General features: G+C 38.2%; 1 protein-coding gene across 3 annotated transcripts in view; it reads left to right on the plus strand.

Annotated features, from left to right (window-relative positions):
- The first annotated feature begins 646 nt into the window (after positions 1 to 646).
- Positions 647 to 13,425, plus strand: part of LOC127643432 (mineralocorticoid receptor-like) — a 130,825-nt gene continuing 118,046 nt past the window's right edge. For 2 of the 3 annotated variants that reach the window (XM_052126179.1, XM_052126181.1), the window contains exons 1-2: positions 647 to 993; positions 5,088 to 6,873. In XM_052126179.1, the coding sequence (XP_051982139.1) occupies positions 5,108 to 6,873 (1,766 nt within the window). In that variant the 5' untranslated portion in view covers positions 647 to 993; positions 5,088 to 5,107. The remainder of the gene's footprint in view (positions 994 to 5,087; positions 6,874 to 13,425) is intronic. The other variant, XM_052126180.1, reaches the window with a different exon arrangement.

Raw genomic sequence — 13,425 nt, forward strand, 5'->3', positions numbered from 1 at the left:
ACCATCGGCTTCGAAGAAATTTTCTGACTGAACTCCCGTATTTGCGCCGCTTAAATACCCGTATGTCCGGGGGCGGGACATGCAAATACTGGTTGCCAACTCTCATTGGCCTTTTTTCATAGTCCAGAGGTGAATATCGGCGCTCAAGAGAGACCCCTAGTGTCGCTTCTCTGACACAACGTGGAGAGAGCGACAGAAGGGGAACAATATAATTCGATTTTTTAAAATCCAGATAATTGCGTGAGCCTAAGAGACAAGGGAATTTCTCAAAGGAAATTAGAGTGACAAAAACATTGTTATTTTTTGGAGTTACAGTATATACTTTCTTCATTTGAAATTTTGATCAGTACCAGAGCTTATACTGCTCAGTGCTTTGTTTGTGCAGAAGAAAACAATGTTGTGCTTCCATCCTCAAATTCTGTACACAAAATATGTGTGTACTTTTTAATAGTTTGCAACATGTTCATGTTTGCATCTATTTGCCCTAGATGCACAGGTTAGCGACTGCGTAATCAAACTACCTTGCCCTACTTCTAGATGAAGCGTTAGATCCGTATATACCTGAGCGCGCTCGTCGCCCCTCCCACCCGAGCTCTCATTGCAGTAGGAGTGTCCATGTGCACAGAATGACGTCGCCACGCAAGTCTGTCTGAGTCCCTCCGCTGTTTTTTTAGTCTGCTGTTGGGCGCCTTCAAAAAAACACCAATTTAGAAGCAATGTGCACGTAAACTGAAAACTGTCGACGGGACCTTTGGGTGAAGTCGTTGTCGACTGTTGTACGCGTACAATGCGCTGTCGTTGAGGATCGCCCTTAATGTGCGCAGCGGTGTGCCGCGCGTTCAGCTGTCACAACAGAAACTAGTAGATGTAAGCAGTCGCAACACTGGGAATACTTCTAAAAACAATTTTACTACACTATTCTGTGTCATTTTTGTCCTTTGGATTACTAGTGGCAGCAGTAGGTAACTGTCAAATTTGGATGTCGTAATTACGGTAAGATGCCTATTTTATCTCTCGTTAACGATCAGTGTTAAATCCGTGTAACTGTGAACTGCTATAGAATATTGATCGCTGCTTTGCAGCCGGCGTTGAAGTTTGTAAAACTTGTAATGTTATGAATAACACACACAATGAGAAGCAAGGTTCACGAGATGAACTTGACAGGACCTCCGTGCATTGCGCGAAGTAATGATGAAGGCAAGATCAACAACAGCTAAACAACATTACTAGTACCGTAAATATGAACAACATACATTAATCACTTAAACAAACAATTTACAACAAACTGTATCGAATTTGCTTGGCGTTTTCTGATCAAACCCCATAGTTCCCTAAGTGATTTATGTAAGTGAATACGATTTAGCACATCTTTCTAGCTTACAGATATTACACAACATTTGTTTCTTGGTCACTGTTGGGGCTCGTGCAGCAGAATGTGCCAACATTATCTCTATCTTTTCGTCGTTGAACTTCTTCACGGGATACCAGCTTGTATCATTTTTACGTAACGTCGTCAACATCTTAATCCTCTTTTTATTTAGTGTTTATATTGTATATTATATTGCAAACTGTACATCAAAGAATCTCGAGTTGAATGAAACTGAAGTTTATTTTGACAGATGACCACGATTAACAGTGATATTCCAGCTTGTTTGACGAGGTTTTTTTAATTTTTTACCATCACCACAATGACTAATGCTATTTAATCAAGAGGATATGCAAACGTTCCCTCGTACATATTTAACCGTACTTGGGCAATGATTGAAGTGCATCACAATTAAATGAGTCAGGAGGACTATTCGAAACAGAAATAACTGCGTCACAGTCATCATTCTTTGATGTTGGGAGGTCGCTGTGCAATGCAGCATGAACCATCACGTGTACTAACTTACTTAGTTGAGTAAAGTTTTCACAGGCGACGCGTAGAGCAAAGTTCGAAATTTAAATAGTGCAAAGAATGTTGTGAGAACGATAGCGAAACCGGACCAATCCGAGAACAGCGTGATAAACTCACGGCGACAGTGTGTCTGGTTCTTTCCAATAGTTGCCCGCTAAAGTACGGTATCGTGGGAAGAAAAATACGACAGAATAGTCATGAACCTACGAAACTACAGTACGTCAAATGTTTACAAGCTGCGCTGTCATCACCATTTTGACTTTGCTTTTAAAAGTGCTTTACTCGTACTATAAGATAATGTATGGCACAATTGAGGAGTGGTTTATTATTAACTTTTTATGGTTTTGAAATTATGCATTGTAAGCACATGTTCATTGAAAATTAACGTTTAAATGTATAGTTGTCTCGCAGGCGGACAGTCTCCTTCAGTCCCTCCCCTAAAGCCCTGTGTGCTGTGTGCTGTGGCAGAACCTCTTGGCGCTGTCAATAAAAAGTGAAACGCATTTTGTTTAAATAGATTTTTTAAACTTTGAGAGATTTGCTTGAAATATGTCTATTAAATAAATAATAATAAATATTAAATAAATTGTCTATTGTCATTTTTAGCCCTAAATTCCTAACTGTAACCCATAGGTTCAGGGCAAATTTCACACATTGACATTAAATTGCATTCAAATGAAAATAAAGGGGTATCATGAGGAATAGAAGAGTTCATTGTACTTAGAAAACATTCTGTAAGTTTCAGATGTAAAGCTTCTCCTCAATCCAAAAAGAGTATTTATCGAAACAAGTTGCAAAAACAGCTTGTTATGAAATCCTTAGGTTTCTGATGTCAGAAACCTGAAACATTTACAAAGGACTGTCCACATTTACACATCAACGACGCTTGTTTGTTGTTCAGAAACTTACCCTGCCCAGTCACAGTGAAGAAATAAGGAGGAAGAAGAGAGTAAGAGGATGGCAAACAAACAAGAAAATTAAACTGACTGCTTTAGGGCTGCAACGAATGATTATTTAATAATCAATTATTCTAATGATTATTAGAATCATTATTCGACTATTCGGCTATTATTGCTGATTAATCATTAGCTGTTAACCGATTATTCAGCTTGTGCCCCAACTTAAAAGGTTGTATTAAACATGCTTTTTAACAAAAAAGAGGACAAAGGCTGTGTCTCGTTTCGAAGGCTGTGTGCTAGGTAGGACGCATCCTTTGAAGGCTGCAGTATACCGAGTGTCCTTCTTTATACAAGCCTCGTTTAAACGAGATGGCCTTCGTTGGACAAACGGAAACGGAAGGTAACATGGTTGCTATGACAGCACGGCACTCTTTAATAAGCGCTAGCGCTTTCAGTGAGAAGGGAATGTATGAGTCCATCTGGATGGGAATGTATGAGGTACATTTTAGGAGAGTTATAATGATGTAAAGAGAAAAGAGAATAGATTTTACAGGTGCACTTTTAGTCTAATACTTTATTTGAATTATGAATTAATATAATTATACATAGGATATACTCTGCACCCATCTACTGAGGTATTTCAACTTGGAAATTAAAATTCCTTGCATTTGAACATCATGTTTACGGGCAAATTGGCGTCATTTTTTTTAGACATTTCCGTCGAATCAAAGATTGTGGGTTGTGAGTGCCCACGAAGGATACACCTCATGCATCCTCAGAATTCACGTGAAAGCAGGTCGCATTTGAAGGCTGCATTCAAAGTGTCCTACTCGCTTTTATGATATGAGACAGTCTTGATGACGTATGTGGCCGACAAATGCGACCTCCGGAGGACACAGCCTTCCAAACGAGACACAGCTACAATCATCTTTTAAAAATACCTCTAAAAGACATTCACCAAATTAAAGAGGAAACAAATATTTTTATTATGTTTAATGCAGTAAAGAAATTCACTGCAAAAAATCCTATTGTTATCAAGTGTTTTTGTCTTGTTTTCCATTTAAAATTGTCTAAAAATCCTTAAAACAAGATACATTTACTTGAGAAGCAACATATAAGATATTTAGACTTGCTTTAAGAGTATCTTAAATATAAGTATAGTTTTTCACTTTGCTATACTTCTGCAAATACAGTAAAGACAAAATATACTTATCCAAGATGTTTTCTCAAGTCTAAATATCTTATATGATGTTTCTCAAGTGAATGCAACTTTTTTTTAAAGGATTTTAAGATATTTTAAAATATTAGTATTTTTTATTCACAGATATTCTGCAGTATAGCTGCTAATGAAAATGCACATTGTTTTAAATGAGTTTTAGATATTTATATTGGAAAACAAGCCAAAACAAAAACAAATCAAAAACATATTTTGTTGCAGTGGATAATGGGGCAAAAACTACCCTTCAATCTATCTTACCTCACAAAAAAACAAACTCTTTTATTAATAAAGCTGCAACTCATAGAAGAGGCGCTGACCTCACAGAGAACTGCCAGTTTTGGAGTTTGTACTTATTTACATGACCTCATTCCTTATTATTTTAACTTTAATAAAGCTATTATACATTAAAAATAACTGCATTAAAGATGTAATGCTGGTTTGTTTCCTTTAAAGACGCTCAACACACAGGTTTTGCTTCAGTGGAGCGGAAGCTCCTGCTCCACTTATTCCACAATGAGAGTGCTTCTGTATTTACTTATTTTGTATGTTTGCATTGGAATTCCCTCATACTTTGCGATCACCTGAAGCTTTTTGGACATTTTAGAGTGCATCTGGACTGTGAGCTGTGTAATTCTTCCTCTCCTTAGTCAGGCGCGAACGGCAGTGCTGCTCTCGCACTTCATCATTAGAGTTTAATTTGATCTCATGTTGTCGACTATTGGACAATGAACATTTTTGTCAACAAGTTTTTATTGTCGATAAAGTTGACTAATCTTACATTACATTATAAGAGAACCTTGGGTAAAAACAAATGCATTTAAAAAAAGTACAATTTGACCCATTTAAAGCACAATTAACCTCATAAAAAACAATACACATAATGTTTGTTATTATATAAGTAATATATATCTCTAATGCAGGTTCCAAAGGAAATGCAAAAGTAACAAGTTAAACCAATAAATATTTTGTTTGCTATTTGGTTTTAGAGTGTAATGTGATTTCTCTGTGCTAATCAAATTTTGCCATTCTATCTCTAAGGTTACTGCTTGTCTCTCATTTATTGACCCATTAGGTTTATCAGATGACCCAGGTATGGAGACTAAAAGATACCAAAGTTACAACGAGGGGGCACATGCAGAAAACAAATGGGCACAGATGCCAAAAGATACCATGGAGTATTGCTGTTCCACAGAAGAGTGTTTGAAAAATAGTGATGTGCTAATGGATATTGTTAACTCAAGCAATGCGCCTAACATGCCATCTGTGTGCAAGGATAACAACTTTAAGATTACTGACACAGCAATGCTTAGACTTAACCAGAATCAACCTCTTGCTTATCCCTCCTTCAACAACTCCTTCCACCACCGCAAGTCAGAAACAGGCTCTAAGGAGCTCTCCAAAACTGTTGCTGAGTCTATGGGCTTATACATGAATGCTGCCAGGGAGGCCGACTTTGGCTTTGGCCAACAAGGTACTGCAGGAGGGCAGGGTAGCCCGATTAAAGTGTATCCTCTTTGTGGGAGAGCAGTTGAAGACAGCCAGCCTAGAACAACTGTGAGCCCAAAGATGAAAGCTCCTCCAGCTCCATTTCCATCTGTGTCCCAACTGCCCAATGGTGGCCCGCAGGAGTGTGCTGTAGGCTCTGCCCCAGTGCCCTCTGTACTGTCCACTGCTCTCTCTTGTGGTCCCGATGGGTCTGGGCCCATGTCTAGTCCTACTGGAAACAACCTGGTGTCGTCCACTACCAGCCCCACCTACTTTGACTCTGATTGTCCATCACTGGCCCCTGCCAGCACCAACTTGACCCAAGGTCACCACACCAGCTCCAGTACCTGTAGCTCTGTGAAATCTAGCATGGTGGGGTCACCTCCACTGGCTAGTCCTCTCAGTGTAATAAAGTCTCCAGTTTCCAGCCCTCACAGTATAGGCAGCGTGAGGTCACCACTTTCTTGCAACACTAACATGATATCATCTGTCTCAAGCCCAACAGGAAATGGAGGCAATAGTGGTAACATTGGACCATCAATCTCTAGTCCGCCCACCGCTGGCACCATGGCCATGTCCAGTCCCAGGAACTCGTCCAATGGCTTCTCTGTCTCAAGCCCTCCCAGTGGACTGGGCCTAGTGCAGAATGACATAAACAGCCCTGAGGGCAGAGAGCGTGGCTTCAAGGGATTTGAGTTCCCAAAGGTAGAAAATTTGGATGGGGAAATATTTAACATAGGCCTGGATGCTATGGGAATGGCAAAGTATATCAAAAACGAGCCTGGCACTGATTACAGGAGCATGTGCCTAGGCAGCAGTAAGAGCACCATACCACCGTCTCCTTTTGTTACTCAGATTAAGACCGAACCAAACAGGGAGGTGACTTGTTCAAACCCCCAGTTTGGTGAGCTGCATCACTCCCTGGGCTGCTTTCCTGCTACAGAGACCACATACTTGTCTTTAAGGGATAATTTTGATGAATATAGTCTTTCTGGGATCTTGGGACCTCCTGTTTCTTCTCTGAACGGCAACTATGAGCCTGGTGTGTTTCCGAACAATGGCCTGCCCAAGGGGATTAAACAGGAAACCAATGATGGCAGCTATTACCAAGAGAATAATAATGTGCCCACGTCGGCTATTGTTGGCGTTAATTCAGGTGGACATTCATTTCATTACCAGATTGGAGCGCAAGGAACAATGTCGTTTTCATGCCACAATTTGAGGGACCAGACGAACCCCTTGTTGAATCTAATTTCTCCAGTTGCTGGATTAATGGAGACGTGGAAAACTTGCCCAGGCCTGTCACAGGGGCCTCTGTCTGCCAGGGGGGAGGGCTATCCAGGCCCAGGTTGCCTTACAGAGAACATGGAAAGGTAAGACACATGCAGCAAGTTTTATTTAGGTTTTGCAAAGAAATATTTGGGGTATAAAATCTTTATCTTTTTTGACAGAGAATGGAGTTGTATTGCAGTTAAACATTGTTTTCATTTTATTCCAAATATATATGTAATTTGACTTTTCATCATCCCAAGGGCAGTTTTAAATATAGCAATTTAAAATCAGCAAAATCATTCTAATGTTAGTAAGTGTAGTATGCTTCCACCTCATCCATAGCTTGATTTAGAAGAATTGGAATAAATGCTGAATATGTACACTACAAAAACATTTTAGTCACATTTAAAATTTATTCCACTTGTGAAAGCCTCCCAAATCAGATGTGCCCTTCTGCAATAATTTAGCAAATGTTACAAACTCTTTGAGACAAACAGCTGAAATTTGGCAACATCAGTTGCATGTATGTGAGCTACTAGTCAATGTGATTAAATGACTAGCAAATTACTTGTATTTGAAACATCCTCTCTCCTTAATGGGGAAGACTTTTGTGGTTCAATAAATCTAGCTTTAAACCTGAGCAGCATGTGATCCCATCCACCATCACAGGGCAAGTGCCCTATAAGCTTTACTGTAAGAGGGAAGCAATGTTTCCTTCTTATCTGTCATTTGTGTGTGAACATAAATGTAACTTGCGTTGTTATCAGAAGGCCTGGCGAGATCTTGTGCAATGAAAATGTATCTCCTCATTGTGACCATTCATTATGTAGTAACATCATAAATAATTAATAGCAAGTCATGTGCCTTTCTCACAGAAACAATGATAACAAGCAGTTTTTATGAAGCACTCTTAAACAAACAATTGGAGAGCGAGAAGAGGAAAGAAAGCCCCAGAGTCTCATCTGAGACCAGAAACTGTTTTTTCAGCCTCAGTTCTCCAGCTACACAAGAACTCACCTGCATCCATGAAAATACTGTAAAACCAAGGAGTGAGGTCCTAAAGAAGCCTGGTTCACTATTGTGGTGTTGTGAACTGGCTAGATACTGGTTATTATGCTTGGGTTCTATGCCTTTTTCACGCATCGATATTCGAAGATTTTCCCCTTGATTATCGATATATTGGGATTTGTTGACTTTCTTTCTTCTGCTGAACACAAAGTTTTTAGAAGAATGTTTCAGCTCTGTACGTCCTGTAGGTGTAAGTGAATTGTGATCAGACCTTTCAAGCTCCAAAGATCATATAAAGTAATCCATTGGTTAAATCCATATCTTCATGAGCAATGTAATAGGTGTGGGTGTGAAACAGATCAATATTTAAGTCCTTTTTTTTTACTATAAAGCTCTACTTTTACATTCTGAACAGGAAAGTGGAGATTTATAGTAAAAAAAAAAGTATTGAAATATTGATCTGTTTCTCACCCAAAGTGATTGCAACGCTTCAGAAGACAGGTATTAAACCACTAGAGTTGAATGGATTTATTTTACTTTGACTGTCTGTGCTTTTTGGAGCTGCATTGTATGGACCTACAGAGCTGAGATATTCTTCAAAAAATCTTTGTTTCTGATCTGCAGAAACAAGAAAGTCATACATATCTGGGAGTAAATGATGAGAATTAAAATATTTGGGTGAACTATCCCTACTAAGTGAGTTGGAATGCACGAAAATTAAGCTTCTAATTTAAATGTTTGCTAATTTTAATATATTGATGCCTCAAAAATATATTGATAAAAATAATGTGCTGATCAATATATCAATATTTTATGACATCCCTACTGATTATCTACTTAATGAGATTAAAAAATAACATTTTGCTCAACTAAAAGAAAGCATAAACACTGTGGTTTGGGGATTATCTTTTGTAGCACTGTATCCATTACCACATGTATCAACCACAACAGGCCCATACGAAATACTTGCCAATTATTAAAGTCATAATTGTTTGCCTACCAGACAGTATATTTTCTGGATGCCTAATCTTTTTTAACATGCTTGCAAAGTGCAGAAAGCCCTGAACAGTTCTTCTATAAAGTGTATCCCTTCTGACAGGCAAAACTTTTATAAGGGTCAGATGTTTGCTGGATTTACTGAGTGATACATTAAACCCCATTTTGGAATGTGTTCACTTGATGCTATTCTGAGACAAGGCAATTACAGCTAGCCAAGCTCTAACAGTATAGCTAATGATTTTCACCCCATCCCAGATGTCGTCCGAAATAGTCAGCCAAGCACTTATTCAAAATAGCATTTTAACAATGTCTTTTTTACCATGCTTATGAGATCAGCAAACATGTAATGTTAACTTGGCTATTGAGAGAACTTTAATGTGGCAGCTTTCCGTACATTCATAGCTCTCAGTCAAGTTAATTTACTGGACAAGCCTATGTTTATGTAATTTAATTTTATTTTATTTTTGCCCATAGATCAGAAGCAGTAAGTGTAGCTTTGTAAATGCCATTAAAGCAGGTCATTTTAAAGTAAGTTTACTTAGAGTGATGGTTCAAGCCAAACTCACCACTGAAGCACAATCTATTATGGAGCAGTCCCTTCTGAATGGCTACTTGGCTGCAGTGAATTATTAAAATGTTTGATTAACATAGCATATAGTTTAGTGCTTTTTAATTGTTAATGCATGTGTACAGTTCTTTTTTTAAACATATATATATATATAGTATATATAGGAGGTTAAGGGTAGTGTGGTCAGACAAGCATTATATTCTAATTTTGTTACCTAAATGGATTTTTACAGGACTGAATGTTAAATAAATAAAATAATAAATAAAAACCAGTAAGAGATGGGCATCAAGAAAAATCAGTTTTGATTATGCTTAAAGCTTTGAATAATTTGCCTTTGGATATAGCAAATACTAAATACAGATGTTTTTCCTCTGTAAATGGTTCTATGCTGTCACCAAGTTTAATCAATAACCAGCTCACTGTAAGCAAACTGTGAGTGAGTGACAGAGGTTGGAAGAAAGGAGAGGGGGAGGTGCTGATCTGAATCTTTTTCCAATTCTAAAAGAAAGGTTAAATTAATAGTTCACCCAAAAATGTATATTCTGTCATTATCACCCTCAAGCCGTTCCTAACCCATATGCTGTTATTTTTTCTGTGGACCACAAAAGTAATTTGAAAAAAATCTTTGTGCATCCCTTAGCACACAATTACAGTTCATTGTGACCAGTGGCTTTCAAAGCACCATAAAAGCACCAAATTAAGTAGTCTATGCAACTTATGCGCTATATTTCAGGGCTTCTGAAGCCATGCGATAGCTTTGTGTGAGGAACATAGAAATTTGACATGAGTGTAAGTACAAATGTTATTTTTGAGTGAACTGTTTATTCAAGTCCTGGAATGTCAATCAAAGAGTGAAATGGATTACCTATGTAGATAACATGGCATTGAAAGTTACAACGATACAGCAGTTTACTTTGAAGGGAACCCATACAGTAGAAGTCACAACACTGCTGATCAGTCACCCTCATCCTAATGAGATCCAGCTTTGCCAGAATGTCAGAGTAGATGACAGTCAGAGGTGGAGTGGCGCATTGCCATGCCGCCCCCAGCTGGCCTTCAATATCATACTTTACGCCTGGTCAGTCAATATCTCGGCTTGTGTCCTCTTTTTCTTTTCTGTTTTACTTGTTCTTTGCTTTCTCTTTGTGCAAATGTGTGTTTTTTTGTCACTTACTTCATAAGCCATTAGTTTCAACACAGGCGCCCTTTGGTACTCAAAAAGATCTTTGATATCTACATTAATATAGCCATTATTGAATCATTCATATGTTACATAATAACCATGAAAGAAAAAACAAATAAATAGAGTCACACAGAGAGACTGAAAGATAAGGAGAGAGACAGACAGAGCATGAGAGTGAAAGCAAGTGAGAGAAAGACAGAGGAGGAAAGGTGGGGGTTGGGAGAGAAAGAAATGTTTTATGCCTTCAAGCTGTGCATGCAGTGTGAAGGGAATCATCTTCTTGCCTCTATTTTGTTCCCTCTTTTCTAGTTATACTTTAGTTTTTTTGGTAACCAGCAGAATGATTTTCATTTAATTGGCTGACGAATGAAAGAATCAGCCGTTTTGTTGTTTGAAGACAATAAGCAAGATTGCCAATGCATGTTCGCAGAGAAGAAGGGAAATCCCCTTTAACCAAAAATATGCAATTCAGTGATGCAGCATGGCATAAGGCAGCTGGTCGCACCACTGGCAATGAAATTTTAAGTACTTTTTAATTAATGTCTTTTTTCTAACAACAGTCAGTTCTATTCATTATGTCCCTTGCATTGTGGCTCAAACCCTTTTGATCTCTTAATCAGACTCTTAATCAATGCAATCTGGCCACAAATTGCAACAATATAACCAGTTACTTGTATAACATAGACTATTCTGTGAATTTCAGTTTTTTTTTTTCCCTCTCTCTCTTAACTTGCTCTAGCCTATATTTTGCTGATTCATTATATGTCAAGGAAAGACTATGTTTTGTGTGGTTTTGAAAGTTCCAGTTGCAGACAAACTAAAACGAGGCAGAATTACAAGCTTTATACATTACAGGACAGTCACTAAACTAAAAGATACACAGTGAAGACAATGATAACGTTACAAGTTTTATTATGTGTGTATTAAGGCCCCAATATACTTCATATGAAATCGAAGAACGAAGAGGTATAATGTCATTTGATGTCAAAAAAGATGTTTTTGTTTTTATTTTCATTTTGGTGGTTCATAATAGCTCGTCTGGCAAACGTTTAGGAAAACTTCTAACCGGTTGTTAAACACCTTCTTGCTGCCATTGGTCCACGTCATCGGTAGGTGTGACGTGAAGTTTGTTTACGTTTTTCAGTCAGTATTCAACATGAACACACTGGCGTGCAAGCCCATGCCATGTATTTTTTAATTCTTTTTTTTTTATTAATCTGCAAAAGGAATCAAATCTACTTAAATACTCTCAATCGCCTATTTACTCATGTGTCATCTGCATCGAAAGCCATTCACACATCTACCCAAAGTAAGATATGCCTTTCTTATATACCATTCTTATGTCTGTATTCTGAATTTGTTTTTTGTAATTACATATTTTTATTAAATCTTACAATAATAAAGGAAAGCAAAAACATATATGTATAAACAAGATTTAACCCCCGCAACCACCTTCCCCCTCCCAAACCCCAACCCTGCCCCCAACAAACATCCCCGTGGTCACACATGAGTAAATATACAGAATAAAATGCAAACAAACAAACAAAAAAATATATAATAATCATACTCAACCAAAACTACACTACTCTCTCCACGCCCCACCCTGAGAGCCCTCCAAAAACTATAAAATTGCCCCATTTCCCAACAAACAATTCTAAGTTACTCCATCTTCCAAATGACACCTCTTCAAAAGCCGCGACCCTCCCCATCTCCGTACAGCACTCACAAAATGAGGGGGCACCAGCTGACCTCTAACCCCTCAAAATAATCTGCCTGGCGATCATCACACAGGTCAGAAGCCAATTCTCTTTGTGACTACTCCCCACATCGACGACTGCCCCATTTCTGGGGCAAAACAAAATCAGAGTGCCCACCATGTCACACACAAAACTCTGAACCTTCAACCAGAATTCCTGGATCTCAATATACCACCCAAAAAAATGGGCCGTGTCTCCATCCTCCAATTGGCATCACCAGCAGGTGGATGTGTCTTTCAGATCATGCCTTATACAATCAAGAGGGTATCCAATCAAATCTATTTAAAATTGGAAATTGCATAAGGCACACACCCTTGCATCTCTAGATGCAAACTTAATTTTTTTTAGAATCCTAGCCCACACTCCCTCCTAATGACTCTTCCTATTTTATCTTTAATCTGTTTGAGACATTTGAATTTTAGATGTTTACTTATCAATGTAATGACTCCCCTGCTCTTACTTGTGCCAGCACTAAAGAAAACATGTCCAACCCATATATTCCCTAATTTTCAGCTTCCTGTGGGGAAAGATGCATATCATATTTCTTACATTTAAGAAAATAAATAGCCTTCCTTCTTTTATGGGGTGCCCCAACCCATTCACATTCCACGTGGAGAGAGACAATCCACTCATATTAACATTTGACATTTTGACATATTAGAAAAAATAGTTGTGTGTCAAAAATAAAATTATGAAGACCACATTCCAACATTAGGGCAACAGTTAAACCCCTAACTTCCCCCAGAATCAAACAAACGTGTTCATTAACCCCGCGCACGAGAGCGCCAACTGGGGTCCATCTCTCTCCAGTTTGCCCTCAATGGCCAGCTCATTTCTTATGACGAATGAAGAGTATATCATTTAAATCTAGCATTTGCACTATGGACCATGCCTAGCTTTTACTGCCTGTTTTTAAAAACGTCTCTGGCCTCCACAATGAGTTCAGAAACATATTCATTCCATCCATCCTGCCCTGAAATTATGTTGTTTAGCCCTTTTTTGGCAGAATAATCTACTGCCATTATTTAGACAATTCACTATTTTATCATACATAATACATAGATCACTATTATGTTTTTGGTTCTTACAGTTAATGTTGCCAACCATAATAGCATCAAACAATATATCAATATTACTT

This window comes from Xyrauchen texanus, chromosome 5 (genome assembly GCF_025860055.1).
Source record: "Xyrauchen texanus isolate HMW12.3.18 chromosome 5, RBS_HiC_50CHRs, whole genome shotgun sequence".
Lineage (NCBI taxonomy): Eukaryota > Metazoa > Chordata > Actinopteri > Cypriniformes > Catostomidae > Xyrauchen > Xyrauchen texanus.